This window comes from Bos javanicus, chromosome 9 (assembly GCF_032452875.1).
Source record: "Bos javanicus breed banteng chromosome 9, ARS-OSU_banteng_1.0, whole genome shotgun sequence".
Classification (NCBI taxonomy): Eukaryota; Metazoa; Chordata; class Mammalia; order Artiodactyla; family Bovidae; genus Bos; species Bos javanicus.
In genome coordinates, this window is record NC_083876.1 from 26,029,985 (window position 1) to 26,047,579 (window position 17,595).

Below are 17,595 nucleotides of genomic sequence, written 5' to 3' on the forward strand. Positions count from 1 at the left end.
GAAGAAAATCCGCAGACGAGTGAGAGCTTCAGGTGAAACAAACATGCCCCCTTCTTGCCTACCCCAATTGGCATAGGGCAGGCTCAAGGGGAGGAGGAGATGAATAAATAAAAAGGAGGACGCCAAGACAGATTGAGGCCTCTCCTTTTGGGTTGGCCCACCCTCCTGCCTCACGGGTGTACTCTTCTTTGCTTGCTCAATAAAACTGAGCTGTAAAGACCTGCGACACTGGTCTGCCATTTCAAATTTTTGCTGCAATGAGACAGAACTGAGGAAATTATACACCCCCACCCCCAACACACACTACTAATAATAAATGCTACCTGCTACCTAACAACCAACATATGTTCCTATTGAGAAGAAAAGTTTGTGATGTGGAAGGTAAACATTACTGCAGAAATCTGATCATACTAAGATGATTTTTTTTTTAATGTGAGCAGTTTGCAAACTGGAAAGAGTGGCAGAACTCTGCTTCTACCGATTTTTTTTTTAATGTGAGCAGTTTGCAAACTGGAAAGAGTGGCAGAACTCTGCTTCTACCATTTTCTAGCAAATCCTTTTGCATCTGTTTCTTGCCTACTTAACTCAGTAGTTACCTGAGTTAAATACTATTCTAGGTAGATTTGAGAGAATTTCAGAATTGGAGGTTGTTTTAGCATCCTAAAGTAGCAGAGGTTATAATTACTTATGTATCCTCTTATATTCTCCAGATTAGCAGTAGAAGTTGATTTTAAAACAGCATCTGCAGAATTAACTACCACCTATCAAGGTCATCAACAGCCCTGAAATGTAGAGAAATTAAGGATTCAAAGTTATCATTAAAATCAATTATTTTAATTATTCAAATAAGCATCAGGAATTACTTGAAGTAGATGAGGGAGCTCACAAGCGATTTGAGGACATTTGCAGTGTCATCTCATTCCCTGCTGGAGCCAGGCAGAAAGAGAGCGCTCCAGCAGACAGAACTGAAAGGGGGCACTTAGACTTCAAAGACATGCACTTCCTATAGGAGTCCAAGCAAAAATCAAAGCAAATAATTAACAGCTACAGGTTTGGAAAACATGTTGAATTACACAAAAACAAGGGTCATGACCAATTGTGTACCTGCTGAAGTCGACATTTTCAAAGATGACAATCTAGGAACTCTAAAATGGTTGCGTGGTCCCGCAAAGACACGAATTCAAATGTAAATCATTTAATTAAACTTTGAGGCGAAGCCATTTGAAGAACAAGGTCAAGGCCTGTGTCTTCCCCGCAGGACTGTGGTCTTCCTTCCGGAGGCACGCGGGCAGGGCGGGGCCTTAGCACTGCAGCTCCTCCCCCTCGGCCAGTCGTGGGCCCCCGGCCGAGCTCTGCGCGCTGGCGTGCGCCGTGGAGCTCAGCACCTCCTCAAAGCTGCCGCCGCCGTGGTTCGCCCCACCTACTTTCGTCTGAAACAGGCAGAGAGGCACACGTGCAGTTAGTTCGTCATTTTCGTAATTTTAAAAAATAAGATGGATTACTCTGAAGTTCAGAAATACTTGTTTTCTTGAGCGGGCATGCAAAGGGGATGCAAAGGATGTAGAGAAGTTGTTTCCTTTCACAGAGGGCTAGGGTGTCAATCATATTTGGGTTTGGGGGCTGGACTCGAAACTTTAATTTGTACAACACTCTCTTTGTCTCTCTAACTTTATCAGTATTCTCTTTGTCCCTTCTACATCTAAAATTCTCAGTCCCTTCAGGGGCATGTCCAGATCTGTGGATTTGCACCGTCTCTTCAGTCACCCAGAGAACCAATTTAATCTAAACAGAATTGAATGTTAGATAAATCCCCCCAATTTTACAAATGTAGGAACTCCTTCAAGCGACGCCAACTTTTCATTTTGAGACTTAACAAGACAATCTGAAGTTCTGGTAAATGTCTCTTGGAAAGCAGAGTGGATCAAGGGAACATGATCTCCGGTCTCTACTTTGAGAGCTGGAGATGAATCATGGCTTAAGCACTAGTCACCCCACATCTTTCCAGGCAGCGGTCTTAATAGGAGGATATACCTTAAAATGCAAAGTTATGATGCTTTCAGATGCTCTTTTTGTATACTTGTTGTTGGCTAAGAATATAGTCAGGAAGAAATCAGTTTATAATTAAGGAATATGGTTAAGTACTTTGAAAAATTTCTTAGCAAACGGTCTTTCAAAAGAATATTTAATGGCCCCAAAGGCTTAATGCAAGTCTTGGCCCTCCTTTAACCAGTAACAATATGGAAAAACACTTTGAGGAAAAGAAAGGTACAGAATAGATAATGTGGCTATTTCCAAAATTCTATCTACACCTCACTGTCATTTATTATGATCACTCACAAGGACATAGCATACATTGGGGAATGTTCCTGCTGATTGCCTGGCCTGCCCTTTAAAAACTTTAACCAGGTTTTGAAAGCAGTTCAGTTCTCGCAAATCACACACATACTTTTCTCCCACTGTCGCTAAAATCCCTCTGCCTCTGTAAAGTCAGTTACTAAGTTGAGTTTTTCCACTCTGCTTGGAATTGGAAAACTTATTCTGGAAAGTGACAGATTATAAATATTTTAGACTTGAGAACCACATAGTCTCTGTCACAAATACTCAAATCAGCCATGGTAGAAATCAGCCAAGATAATATATAAGTGAATAAGCATGGCTGAGTTCCATAAAATCTGTATGTATGGACACTGCAATGTGAATTTCATGTAATTTAATTTTCAAATTACAAAATATTATTCTTCCTTTGAAGAATAATTACCATTAAGAAAAAAGTAAAAATCATTTCTTAGCATACAGATCACTCAAAAATAGGGGACCAGCTGGATTCAGTCCATCCATCTTAGTTTGCAGACCTCAGACACAGAGCATTGATTCCTCCTCTACTCTGTTATCTTAACACTGGGAAGAAGCAGGGGATTGGCTTTAACTACCTAATTTTTCACTATGCTTATTTTCTGAGAGAGATAAGTCTAATTCAATGTAATTGACTCTATTAATAGTTTTCATCTTCCTCTTTAGTCGCATTCAGTCACACAGAGTATTGAGTCTGGTGAATACTAACTACTGATGTATTCTTCTGGGCTTTGTTTTATTCCTCTCTTCTAGTTTTCAACTTCTCAAATCAAAAGAGACAATTAAAGAAGGAGGAAACCACTTTGAAATAAAGCAATTTAGCAAAGAAAGGAGTGGACTAAAGGGGTTTCCTAACCATGTGAGTTTAATGACCACACACTATAATACTAAAGTACTGCCTAAAGCCAAGGATGTGGGCTTCCCAGATGGTGCTAGTGGTAAAGAACTCCCCTGCCAATGCAGGAAACTTGAGAGACTTGGGTTCAATCCCTGGGTTGGGAAGATCCCTTTGAGAATGGCATGGCAACCTACTCCAGTATTCTTGCCTGGAGAATCCCATGGACCGAAGAAGGTGGTGGGCTACACGTCCACAGGGCCACAAAGAGTTGGACACAACTGAAGGGACTTAGCACGTACACATGTGCTTAAGCAGAGATGTGAACAATAAGCTTCTCCTGAACTCTTCCCTTCAAAATGGTTTTTCATCCAAGAATTTGTCACTATGTCCCCAAAATTATAACTGCTCTTAGCAAAAAAAAAAAAAAAAAAATTTCTTTGAATTACTGAATTGGGTTTCCTGGTCTCTCATAATAAAAGGTCTAGTTGAAAGGACACAAAGAATCAATATGTATAATCAGATCAGTTGCTCAGTCGTGTCCGACTCTTTGTGACCCCATGAATCGCAGCACGCCAGGCCTCCCTGTCCATCACCAACTCCCAGAGTTCACTCAGACTCACATCCACCGAGTCAGTGATGCCATCCAGCCATCTCATCCTCTGTCGTCCCCTTCTCCTCTTGCCCCCAATCCCTCCCGGCATCAGAGTCTTTTCCAATGAGTCAACTCTTCGCATGAGGTGGCCAAAGTACTGGAGTTTCAGCTTTAGCATCATTCCTTCCAAAGAAATCCCAGGGCTGATCTCCTTCAGAATGGACTGGTTGGATCTCCTTGCAGTCCAAGGGACTCTCAAGAGTCTTCTCCAACACCACAGTTCAAAAGCATCAATTCTTCAGCTCTCAGCCTTCTTCACAGTCCAACTCCCATATGTCTTACCTTTTTTGAGGTTTTAATTTAGGCTATACAATGTGCTTATCAAAAAGTAGGTGCACTGAAAATATGTTCTGTTTGGTATGGAACAATACAATAGTTGGAAAGGATGTCATTGCTCATGATTCACTGGAACATGGTAGAACAATGTTCCAAATATGGTTTCATAGGAGCTGATTCTAGGTCTGCTTTCTGTTTGCTTGTTTTAGATGAAATAGAAATTGTGCTTATTGAGCATACAGGTGACACCAGCCAAGATTTCAAGTAGTACACTGATGTGTATTACAAGGATGTAGGTGGAAAGGACCACCTTTATATGATTTTGATGAATTGGCAAGTTTTTCTGGAAAATCAAACTAACTACACAATTGGGTATAAAATAAGAATGATCCATCAAATGATCCATTGGGTACAAATGCCAGATGGTGTGACAGATTGTGTGAGAAGATGGCAGGAACAGACCTCACTTCACAGCAGAACATTATTTCTAATAGAACTCAAATATGAACATGATCCCCTCTAAGTGGTGTTTGAAAAATCAGGCTTGAAGCAGTTATGTGTCAGTACAAATACAGCATATCGACCTACAGGTTATTTCACTCATCCTTACTGATTCATGAGTCATTCCTTCAGCAGGAAACAGCCTCAGGATTCATAATTGAAAGTTATAGAAGCTTTGGAGAAGATTCAGAACACCACAGTAAACTGCACAGAAAATAAACAATGTAGGAAGGGTTAAACATCTGCTGTTTAGTCTGGAGAACAAAAGGAATGAGGAATTTGTAATTGACGGTTTGACACAAAGAATGATTATCAGCCATTCTCCACTGTCTGTGTGGGCAGGAAAAAGGGAAACTAAGCATTGACCATGACCCAGGAGATGGATGGGATGTGAGTCTTGTAAAATCTATGGGCAGTCATGCAGATATAGGACCTGTTTTCAGGTGGTCTTGACACAGGCTAGTATCCAGTTGGCTGAGTTGGTTTTGTACATGTCTGAGGGCGGAGAAGGTGATGGCACCCCACTCCAGTGCTCTTGCCTGGAAAATCCCATGGACGGAGGAGCCTGGTAGGCTGCAGTCCGTGGGGTCGTGAAGAGCCGGACACGACTGAGCGACTTCATTTTCACTTTTCACTTTCATGCACTGGAGAAGGAAATGGCAACCCACTCCGGGGTTCTTGCCTGGAGAATCCCAGGGACGGGGGAGCCTGGTGGGCTGCCGTCTGTGGGGTCACACAGAGTCGGACACGACTGAAGCGACTTAGCAGTAGAGGGAGGAGGCACACTCTATACCTTCCATTCAGATGAAGTGAGAAAAGTGAGAGGCTGACAGTGTGGATCAAACTCTTGAATCATATGTGTCCTGTAAGCTTACCAGATTTTCCTAAAAGCAAAAGTAAATAGGTTGTTCTTTCTTCTTCTTTTGCTTCTTCATATCTCCTTCTTCTAAAGGAAACCTAAACATGTACAACTTTTCCTATGTCCAAATTTAGCTAACAACAGAATCCATCCTTCTTGGACTGTCTAAGGCTGAGAACCAAATGTTGAGAAATTAACCCCTAGGGTTTTTTGAATCTTCTCTTTTGAAACTAGGTATTTTAGCAAGAGAAATGTCTGTGACACTGCATGTCTCTCACTATCAAAAGTTTTCTCTACAAATAGGGGCAATATAATGGCTCCTCCTGGTTCCTAAACACTCAGTAAATGATAACGTTGACAAGCAGAGCAGTAGAACTATGCGACTAGAAACTGCTCGTAACTGAAGTCAATGAAAGCATGGTAAATGCTGAGTAATAATTTCATTCTTGGGCCTTAAACACCTAATCACAGGCCTGGAAAAGAGAAGACCATGTAAAAACCCTCCTCTAAAGGGAAGGACCCTCCAGCTCAAAACTGATAAGAGCATGTAGGACCTCCAGGAAGGAATTACTTACCATCTCATAGACTCTCACCTGGCAGCACGTGTGAGGGCTGCATGATTCAGAAGCAGCTGGGTAATCAGCACATGCCTATATCTGCTTTTGAGCTAGTTAAAGGTCACACATGTTCTTAATTTTCCCAGTAATAGGGAAATACAGAAATGGATTGCATACAAAATAGTAATATCAAGATGTAATTATGTTTAGGTAATACCTTTAAAAAAATCTTAGTAGTATCCATGATTTTTCCTGTTTTAAATGTTCTATACATTTAAGATTAGACTGCTTCTATTTTTGCTCTTTTATCTTCAGTATATTAATTTATCTATGCTCAAACATGAAATTCAATCAATTTTTTTAGCACCTACTATACAACAGGCATCTTTTCAGTATATATCCAGGGAACAAATGCACCATTACAAAATAATACATTTTGTGACTCAGCTTCATTTTGCCTTCATGCTGTGCTGTGCTCAATATGTGAATGCAGTAAACAAATCTAAATAGTTGAGGGGTGGTGGATGGCGGGATAACCCATGGAGCCAAGTTTATTTCTACTGATCCACGGTTTATTTCTACTGATACACCAAATCAGAGGAGCTCTAAGCTGTTACTGAAATTTCCCTTACACTCTAAATTCAGAGTTCATATATAGTTTGTCCTATCCACATTCATCTATCACATATCTGCTTCTTGAGTAATAGCATTAAGAGTTCTAACCAGCAAAGAGATCAACCCAAGCCCAATTCCCTTGAATGCACAATTCATTCCTGAATGGTTTATATGAACAACTTTGTACATATACAGTAACAATATTCAATACTGGTTTTATTTACAGATTTATATCTGAAGAAAAGTGACTCAGTGCAAGGCTGCCTTCTTGGTAGCAGCCTTGGAACCAAATGCTGGTGGCCCCGCCTTTGGAACCAAGCGACTAAGCTTTCCTGATTCATGAACCCCATGATGCAAAATTTACTTCATCTGTACCTTAAGGCTTGTGACAGTTGTCTCAACCCTCTCCTCAAATGATTTGAAAGTAGGAGAATTCCTAAAATAACAAAAAAAGAGAGGTCAGCTCCAAAGACCTAGCTGTGTTAGCAACTGTGCTATCTGGTTTCAAACATCACCTCTGCACCAGAGCTAGTTGTTGGTTGGCCACCTACACCAACCATGTTTTAAAAGACATTTCACTTCTGCTAGGTTAGATCCAGAAACCATAAACTACCATGGGATTTTTCTAAGTAAAATTGTCAGATGCTCAGCTATAGAATAAATAATATAGCATTTGGCAAGGATACAACTGGCTTAATTCCATGTTGAACCATAAATCATTTCCAGTGAGTCAAAGAAGTGATAGCTTAATTTTTCATTTCCTAATTAATTATTTCTATCACAATACACCTTTTCCAAACCCAGTTATTTTATAACCACTGGAAAGTCTATCTGAAGAATGTCATGTTCAAGTTTTCCCACATGGAATTTTAAAAGTCATTTATTTTTAGTGACTGTGAGACAAGACAGAAATAGCTACGGGGAAAAAAGGTTCATATGTTTTCAAACGTTAAAGTTTTTAAGTTTTAAAACTAAGTATTTTGTCAGTGTCCAGGGAGCAGTGTTTCTGAAAGTCAATGCCTTCTTTATTTTGGGTTGAAATATACTTATTACTTGTCTAATGCTTAATCAAAATGGTGCTATTCACATGTGTTATATTTCCTTTCAAAGAAGATACTTATTTGTTCTATTAGAAACTTGCAGTCTACTGACATTTTATTTGTAACTCAGTCATTGTGTTAAATAATCTACATACCATGTTATACTTCTGAGATTTATATTTTTCATGTGGTGCTTTTTGGTTTCCTATACTGTATTTGTCTACATGAAATTATGAGTTAATGACATCATTGCCCTTAAAAGTGATATCAACCAAGTCCAATGATATCAACTAAATCCAAGTAAGGCAACTGGAACTGAATTAAAAATGAATCTTAAATCTAGTATTCTTGTCAGCTTTCAGCAACAGTGACTCTCATCATTTTCAGGTCAAATAATTCAACTGAATGTTACTATATTTGATAAACCACTTTCTAGTCTCTTTTGAGTGCAGAAGAAATAAAATAAGAGAAATGACCTAAAGAAACTTTATAAGGGAGAATAGTTATAAAACGTGGGCTTCATTGTGTGGTGTGCGCTATAGCATGGCCCTAATACTATAAAGAGAAAGCTAACATACAGAATATGTTTTTGAATGAATTTGTCTTTGTTAGAGTTTGTCTGTCAAGGCTGATACTCTGGATGGTCAAAAATGCATTTGCATCCAGGTTGCATGAATTAACAATGTTGAGCCCCGAGGGACCAAGCACAGCATCACATCTTGTATATGACTCAAATAGGAGTCAAATTCCTATGAGCGATCCTCCACAGTACCTGTCTCATGATGAAATGCTAGTGAAATTGCATGAGAGTGATTCAGAAGTGTGTACTTACTAGCACCTTACTTCCAACACACATTTTATTTGGCCAAGCTGGTCACATGACTACCTGTTATCCATCAGTTGTATAAGACCACAGTGGGCAGACACTTAGTTCATCCTGATGGTTCATAGTGGATGTTAGTTGAGTAAAATCTCTCTTTTTTTTTTTTAAAGTTAATTTCAGGCAAGCTCATAAGGAACGCATTTGACCCATAAGTTATTTGATTATTTCTGGCTCCCAGAGAAAAGCCATACGAATTTTTTTCAAGCCTTCTTTGGGCACTCAGACAAAATTTAACAAGTAAGGAAGCTCAGGGCTGCAGGGTGCACTGGTCAATGTGCTTATGCTAGGGGAGCAAGTCATTCAAATATAAACTAAGCCACCTATGCTGTCTATTTTTCCCCACATTAGGGAAATCAAATGCTCTGGTCCAACTTGCAAAGTCACAACATAGGCCCAGTGTAGAAGAGACATCATCAGGTATAATAAAACAGACATTCCTTTAATCTGATTACACTAGAGTGCATGCTGGAGAACAGGGAGAAACTGCAAATAACCTTAGAAAGAATTTGGCTTCCAAGTGCTTGAACTATTTAGAGTAACTGAGCTCCCTCTAGAATGTATTCACACCACAATATGTAATATAAAGCAGGAAAGAAGAGACACAGTTCTGCATGATGTAAGAGAGAGCTCCCACTGAGTGCTCCCACAGAGTGCTTCCACTGAGCCCCTCCCCAGGGCAGCCCAAGGATTCCTGGAAGCACCATGGGAGGAGCCCAAAGTCTGGTTCTAGCCCTTTATTTTTAAGCATGATGAAACCGCTATCACCGAAATGATCTTCCCAAAGCTGCCAAGTTTACCCCTAGCAGAACTGGGCTACAACCTGCATCTTCTGACTCCCAGTCTAACATTTTGATTTTATCTGATCATATCACTACGTCACACCAACTGGAAGCCAGAGGAACACCTTTCTCCGGAGTTTTCAGCTGACCAATAAGCTTAATGGCATTTTTATTGTTCAACAGACTCTTCACCTTAATATATCCTTTAACAAATCCTAATGTTATCCTTTCTAGAACTGTAGCCCTCTTTGTCTCCTATTTTTTCATTTACTGCTGTGGCAATAAAGTGATTTCCCCCTTTACAGGTGTGCTTGGAATGTTCCAGGCCCTGTACTGAGTGCTTTATGCAGACCATACATCTCACAACAGCCATTTGAAGTAGATAGATTCTCATTTCTCCTAGTATATGGGCAAGAGAATGGAGATTGAAGTAGATTCGGTAAGTTGTCTCAGGTCATACAAATCAGGAACTGCGGGATTTAAACTAGCGTGTCCAATCAGTAGCCTGAGCCCTTCACAACTACAATTCTTCTATGGCCTTTTTTTCCTGAGGGCCATCAGAAAAGAGAATATAATAGGTCATGGCACTTCCCCTCATATAAAAAAGGAAAAAATCCACAATAAAAGTAACACTTCATACACATTCTGCATTGAGATTATGTAAACTAATTTACACACATTACCTCATTGCAGGCATACTTATGGAATGGCGAATGGAGTAGCTTCAGGGCAAAAGCAGATTAAAGGGGAAACAAAAAAAAGAAAAAAGAAGATAGTACAATATAAGTATCTGAGAAACTCCTCATTCACAGTTTTAAAACAGCAATGTCAACTATCTGAAGTATTCCCTGCCCTCCCCACCAAGATGATATTTGTTATTGTTGGGTAGGATGGGCCACAATCATTTCCAAAGGAATTAAGGAAGAGCAGATGGTCCGTGGCTGCATATTATTTTATTGGGTTGGCCAAAATGTGCGTTTGGGTTTTCTGCAAGATCGTATGGAAAATCCCAAACAAATTTTTGGCCAACCCTATACTTTCTCGGTAAGCCAGGAAATCTGAGGAGAGTGTCTGGTTCCCCCCAGGTCAGGCCAGCAGTCCATGTACATGATTCTGGGGACATGACTCCTGGTCCAGCTCCCTCCTCCTGTTTCAGGAAGACAGTCAGGGACAAGGGACAGTGCCCAGCAGGTAGAACCAGGCAGCTAACAGCTCATCATTCCATTTGAAGCTCATCAGAGGACTACACAGAGTTAACATGAATCAATCAAGGAAACATGCCAAATAAACACATTTCACACAGTCCAACGTGGGAGCTAGGGTTTCCGCCTCCATCCTAGGACAACTGGTACGAGGATCAACTTTTCTGAGACTTCTAAGAGCATCAGCTGTCTTACCTTATTAATCCTACAGCAATTGATTCATTGTCCCTCTGACTGACTGTTATTTCTATGTGAGTTCTGCTTAGAAATCAGGGTGTGTGGAGGGAAGAAGCAAAATGGGGTTCATTTTCCTAGGCAAGCATTCCTTCATCCACTTTCCAGCACAGTTCCTGCCTGCTCCTCTCCCAAGAAGCTTAACAGGTAAGGGATCAAACTCACCCTCACCTTCCCTAACAATATCCACTGAGGTTAGGGTTAGTAACTTTACTAGAACTCAGAAAGAAAAGGACAAAGAAATGCAGCGGATATTTACAGACACTCCATTTAGAAATCATAGGCAAAATACTTCTTCATAAATTACATTTAAAAAAGAGAATTACCAAAAGAAATTCATCAACATTATCAAGTATTTATCTCTTAAATACAGGTAGTTTTCTTAGGAAATATATTTTTTTTAATTTATGTAATAAGATTCCACCCCAAAGGAGGCTTAATTCAGAGACCTGGGACTGACAATTGCACACGTGTTAACATTTGGGCTTTTCAACTTCAGAGGGTACAGAAAGCTGAAGGTGAACCATCTGCTTAAATTACAGTTATAAGAAGTTCAGAAAAACATGACAATCTAGAGGAAATTGTTCTGTTTCTCGACTTTACTTTCTGCCGGTTTCATATACATCTGCAGTGCACAATTTCCACTTTCCGTTTCTTCTAAGGACCTCTGCCATGTACACAGGCATGATGCAGAAAGAGATCCCTGAGGATGACTCAGCAAGCGAAAGCGATGCATTAATAAATGATTCAGAAATGATATAAACAAGTGCTGAAATAGATGCAAACACATTAGGTGCCCTATACTCTGTAACTCCCTGGTAGTGAACACTTTCAGGAAAAGAGCTTTGGGGCCCAGGCATGCCCACCATGGTGCTCTGGGGAGGAAGGGAGCTTCGAGAAAGGGAGCCAGTTGGGGCAGCGCTTACCCGATGGAATGAGACCTACAGCCATAGCAGCACAGGAGAGAAAGGAGGAGCAAGGTTAGCACATCAGGATGCAGAGGAAGGACCACACTGCCCACTGTCCCTTTTCAAAAGCCCCAGGGAAAAGATAAGGGACCCCATTCCTTACTCTTTTTGAGTGCACTGACTTTAATGTCTTCACGATTGCTTTACCGACTCTTATCACTGTTTTTCTCATGGCTATAGCTGGATTCTCTGTTAAAGTTACAAGCCTTGTCCAAAGATTTCCCCTCCACTAGATCACACGCTGTTTGAGCGAATTCACCCAGAAATGCCAAGAAGATGGCAACATTACTATTATAAAAATGATTCCAATAGCTTGCATTTCTCCACAGAGTCCTTTCATAAATGTGACTTCGTGTTAACCTCAGAGAAAACCATCTGGTTAGGTAGCTATTAGCCATGTTATCTAGCAGACGGAGAAGGAGGCAGAATTCCGTGACTGGGCTGAGGGGCCTTCATTTAGGGGTCATCAGGATAAAAGGAGGACCTTAGCTCAGGAAATATTTATTTTTATAAAACGTCTAAATTAAATCTTAACATAGTGTTTTTCACTCAGTTATTAAAAGGTCCAAATTCTAAGTTTTGGAAACCTGTGAGTATTAACTTGTAATGATTTTAAACAAAAATTGAGAGGTCCTGTTTTTCTCCTAAGGTATCTAAATTTTTCTAGCAATTTTTAAACAAATTCAGAAATGTGTTCCCAGAATTCATAAAGGGATATTATGATGTAACCAACAAAATATAAAATAATATGATATTAATACTTTCAAACTGCAAAGGGGTTCAAAGTAAAATGCCTGTGATAAAAATTTTAAATTTCCCCACTATCATTTTATAAATTGACAAGTTAATTTGAACCCCAAATTGAAAACCCACTAATTGTTCTCATTTAAGAATCATTATTGTATTAAACTTAAGTAATTTTCAAATGTGATTTTTACATATATTACTTGTTCTAGTATAATCAAAAGTAATAATCCTTTGTAAAACTTGTTTTCACAGGGACTTATCCTCATTTATATATAGATGTTAGATATTTAGCTTGAGAAAAATATAGATTGGAAAATATAGGTCTACATATTATTACAGGATCATATTTGAATCTCTAGTAATAAAGACTACATCTCCCAATATTTTTAGACACAGTTTATAATGGAAGTGTTGTGTCCTCTGCACAGAGCAGTAATTAACGAAAAGTTTAGAACTCCTGGGAAACAGATTATCCATTATGCTAAAATAAAGCCACATTGAAACAGGAGGAAAGGCAGTCAACACACCTTGATATTATGCCCAGTTCATGCAGGAACATGAGTGTGTCAACATGTATATGTGTGAAACACAGCCTTTATTCTTTACAACTCATGAAATACAGCACACTCCTGTTCAGGGACTCTGCCTAATTTCTGTCCTGGAGGGCCACCTTGTAACTGAGATAGTTCCTTAGTAAAGTAAAAACTAGCATTTATTGAATGTTTAATACATGGCATGCTGTCTTCTGCTACTTACATAATAACCTGAGGACGTTACTCTTATCTACATTTATAACTGAGAATACCCAGGTACAGGTAAGCTAAGTTACACTTGGTTCCTCAACACCTAACCAGTTGAAGTCAGATCACCTGGGAGCTTATTTCAAACAAATTCCTAGATGCCATCCAAGACCTACTTAGGTGCAATCTCAAAAGAGAGAGGTGGAATCTAGGAATATGCATGTAACAAGCTTCAGAGCTGTCTGTAAAGTCTCCTCCAGTTGGAGAAACACCGTTCCTGTTGGCAGTATTATGCCACTATGATCATTGTTTCAACTAAGTATGTGGAAAACAAATTTTATAAACATGACAAAACATATTTTCTTGGATATAACTGGTGATAAGGTCTTTCCTGTTTTAAGGAATTATTTAATTAGTTTAGATAAATGCTTTCCTGCCATTGAAATGACTGCAAATTTTATTCTAATAAAGCTAGGGTTAATTAATAATCCAAAATGCTTACCAGTTCATCACACGCTGCCTCTGAAGAATTTTAATTGCTTTTTGTTATTGCTTTATTAGCAAAAATGAAGATAAAGCAATGTACTCAGATTCATGCATATGTACTTACTTAATTCTAGCCTCATGAATGCCAAGTTCTTAAGATGATGCATGAATGTTGGGCACAATCCAGTAATTTTTGAAGTCAAAAAATAACTTAAACACAAAGATACAAATATTTGCCTCTAGGCATCAAAGCTGCAGAGTAATACAGAAAGCAATAATTTAAGAATCCAGTAAAATAATATGCACATAGTTTTTAAAAAGAAGAAATATAAAATGTACTTGAGAAGTTTTTAAAAATTGAACTTGATTTTTAGAGACAAAAATGACATTGATTTATAAAGAAAAATCTCCTAAGCATATCAGCCAAATTCAAAATAAACTATGACAGGTATTTAAATAAGCAAAAAAATATGAGAGCAGCAACTGTATGTAAGATAACTTTCTAGAATATAATATAAAAAATAAAAATGGTCAATATTACATTGTTCTCAGTTTCAAATCTTGATATTCACCCTAATTTTATATAACAAATACTGAAAATAACCAAAATGTGCAAAGGAACTGGTTTAAAAATTTTGGTAATTTTTAAATTTTTAAAATTTGGTAAATTTTACATTTAACAGCTGTGCACTGGAAGAGAATACATCCACTGAAAATGAAGATGTAATAAACACTTATTAAATATTCACAATATATTGCCAAAGTAAAGAAAGAATATTACCAGGTGCATATATCCATGGTACCTTTCTAGAATAAAAGAATAAATATCTATATATTTAGCATAGAAAAAAATATATATACTAGCTGTATGTGTACAAAAATGTAGCCAAGAATAGTTTATCAGAGCATATTCACTGAAAGCATATTTTAACTTAGTTTGAGTTGCAGTGATTCAAATTCAGTATGTGCTGCATTCTTTTGGAATCTCTCCTTATTACTGGTGATTAAAGGTACTCTCTGTCTTCTATTTTTACTAAATAGTAGAAAGGGCATCTCTGGGATCAGATCCACTAAGCTGACCTTTAGGTAAAGGTCCCAATATAAAAATGTATCTCAGTCACCAATACGATCAGCCACATAAAATTTTAATCTAATTAAAGAAAAGAATGCCTTAGGAAGACTAGTCAATGGATAATGCCCCTCCTTGTCTCTGAAAGCCAAAGGCCAAGCCTCTTCCCCATGGCTCTTTCCCACAGTACCTCATGTCACCAAACTTCTTGCTGATGGCCGTCCCAACGTTGCTGAAAGCTGCAGTTGCCTTCTGCCCGGCATGACTCAGGGTTTCATGTGTTTTCTTGTAACTAGAAATAAAACAGAAAAATAAGAACAGCTTATTATCAAGACCACCCATAATACATTCATCGTCTTTCTCTCTCCTGTGTGCTTAGTCGCTCAGTCGTGGCCGACTCTTTGGGACCCCATGGGCTGTAGCCTGCCAGGCTCCTATGTCCATGGGGATTCTCCAGCAAGAATACTGGAGTGGGTTGCCATGCCCTCCTCCAGGGGATCTTCCCAACCTAGGGATCGAACCCAGGTCTCCCACATTGCAGGCAGATTCTTTACCATCTGAGCCACCAGGGAACTTTTGAAAGTTCCCTTTCCAAAACAGATTTAGGAAGATGATCCACAGAAGCAATTGCTTCTGTTCTTTGGGGAGGATGGATTGGTGGCTGCTCATCAGCAGGAAAGTCAAACCATGCAATCTGAATTCAGTAAAAATACACATTTGTAAGCCTAGATCTGAATGTGCAGATCTTTAATCACAAATAATGGAACTGCTTCAATAGTAGAAAATTATTCTTAAAGAGATGTATTAACTCTATGAAAGGACAATGAAAGCTCTAGCCATCAAAGCTAACACAGATTAGAGAATGCATGTTTCAAAGAGAAATGTAAGCTTTTCCTATTTATGTGGGTAAAAGGAACTATAAAAAGGCAAAATTGAACTAGTACTTATTTTGTAATATGGAGAGAGGTTGGAGTAAGAAGGGTGCATAATCTTAAGCTAATACAGTGACTTTTTTCAAGACAGTTTTAGGAATACAGTACTGCAATGATCTGTTCCTAAACCTATGTCCCCACAAGGCTGACTCCCCGAGGACAAGGAAGCCATTCATTTCTGTGTCCCTAGGATCTGGCAGCAGGAAAAAGGGGAAACTGAATAAATACTAGATGAAGGAATCAGTGATCGAAGGGGAAGCTCCTCTGTTGGTCTGAACTGGGGGTCAAGGCAGTAAGAACAGAGCGGTGTGATGGACTGTAGAGAGAAAATGGACAGACTTGACAAAAGGTTGCTAGTGAAAATGGAACAAGACAAAAAGATTGGCTTCCGGTTTTGAGCATGGTGGCAGGAAAGGCAGCGGTGTGTCCGCTGGCCTGGGAAATTTCTAAGCGTTAATAAACCAGAAAACAAAAGCACCTAACCTGAGGGAATATGTAAGTCAAGTCACTATACCGCACTGCTTAGACTTCTACAGAGCTGTTCCCAGGTAAGTTCCCCAATGCTCCCTGCTTAGCCTAGAACACTTTCATGCATATGGCGTCTCTGAGAAGACTATGTCCTATGAAATCCATTAAGTGGGAGCTTCCCTTATCCTTCCTCCCCTTCCACCTCCCACAAGTCATCCAGCCCTAAATATACTATCAGACTTTAAGCCAATGCTTTAAAACACTCTTGTTGGTTTCCTTGGGACTGAAATCACTTTAGTAATATGGTATTCTATTATTCTTTTTTGTTAGCAGGAAGAAAGAAGTCTATAATATTACCAGCACCATATGTTATTTATTTGTACAATGCCTGTGTTCTTAGGAAGTGTAAAAATCATGTATTATCTAGATGATAAAGTCAAACCAAACATTCATTACTAAACAGACATTTCCTAGGGAATAGGGAAAGACACATATTACACATTACAGCCTAAGTGAAGGGCCCCTCTGCAGTTATGCACTGCACAGAGCCTGTCCTTATGCTGCATCCTAATTGTGCTTGATCTTAAAACTGAATACACCCCCATCCAGATGCTAGGAGCCTGCATCTTGAAAAAGGGCCCTTTTGTCAGGCCACTGATAACCCCCAAGGAAGTCAGCATAGTTGCATTTTCCTCCCTTCACTGTGCCATGAAATTCTGTACATAGTTTGTGCTGTGCTCAGTCGCGCCCAACTCTCTGGCAACCCCAAGGACTGCAGCCTGCCAGGTTCCTCTGTCCATAGGTTTCTCCAGGCAAGAATACTGGAATGGGTTGCCATTTCCTTCTCCAGGGGATCTTCCTGACCCAGGGATCAAACCCACGTCTCTTGTGTCTCCTGCACTGGCAGGTGGATTGGATTCTTTACCACTACGCCACCTGGGAAGCCTAAATAGTTTATACTGCTGCTGCTGCTGCTGCTGCTAAGTCGCTTCAGTCGTATCTGACTCTGCGACCCCAGAGACGGCAGCCCACCAGGCTCCCCTGTCCCTGGGATTCTCCAGGCAAGAATACTGGAGTGGGTTGCCATTTCCTTCTCCAACGCATGAAAGTAAAAAGTGAAATTGAAGTCGTTCAGTTGTGTCCGACTCCTAGCGACCCCATGGACTGCAGCCTACCAGGCTCCTCCGTCCATGGGATTTGCCAGGCAAGAGTACTGGAGTGGGGTGCCATTGCCTTCTCCAATAGTTTATACTACTAACACTTAAAACTGTTTTTCAACTCTACTGCATAAAAATATGTTCAATAATATTCAAATGATGAAAAACAACTTAAATGCTAACCTTCTGATTGACCTGACAACCTTCTAATTTAAAAGGAAGCAGTATTTAACATTTTAG

General features: G+C 39.5%; 1 protein-coding gene across 6 annotated transcripts in view; it reads right to left on the reverse strand.

The window, feature by feature from the left end:
- Nucleotides 1–812: 812 nt before the first annotated feature.
- The window catches only part of TPD52L1 (TPD52 like 1), a 92,333-nt gene continuing 75,550 nt past the window's right edge, over nt 813–17,595 (reverse strand). For 3 of the 6 annotated variants that reach the window (XM_061427372.1, XM_061427373.1, XM_061427377.1), the window contains exons 4-8: nt 14,989–15,090; nt 11,715–11,729; nt 10,036–10,074; nt 7,026–7,086; nt 813–1,430 (exon numbers count right to left, since the gene is read on the reverse strand). In XM_061427372.1, coding sequence (XP_061283356.1) covers nt 1,302–1,430; nt 7,026–7,086; nt 10,036–10,074; nt 11,715–11,729; nt 14,989–15,090 — 346 coding nt within the window. In that variant the 3' untranslated portion in view covers nt 813–1,301. The remainder of the gene's footprint in view (nt 1,431–7,025; nt 7,087–10,035; nt 10,075–11,714; nt 11,730–14,988; nt 15,091–17,595) is intronic. The other 3 variants (XM_061427374.1, XM_061427375.1, XM_061427376.1) reach the window with 3 other exon arrangements.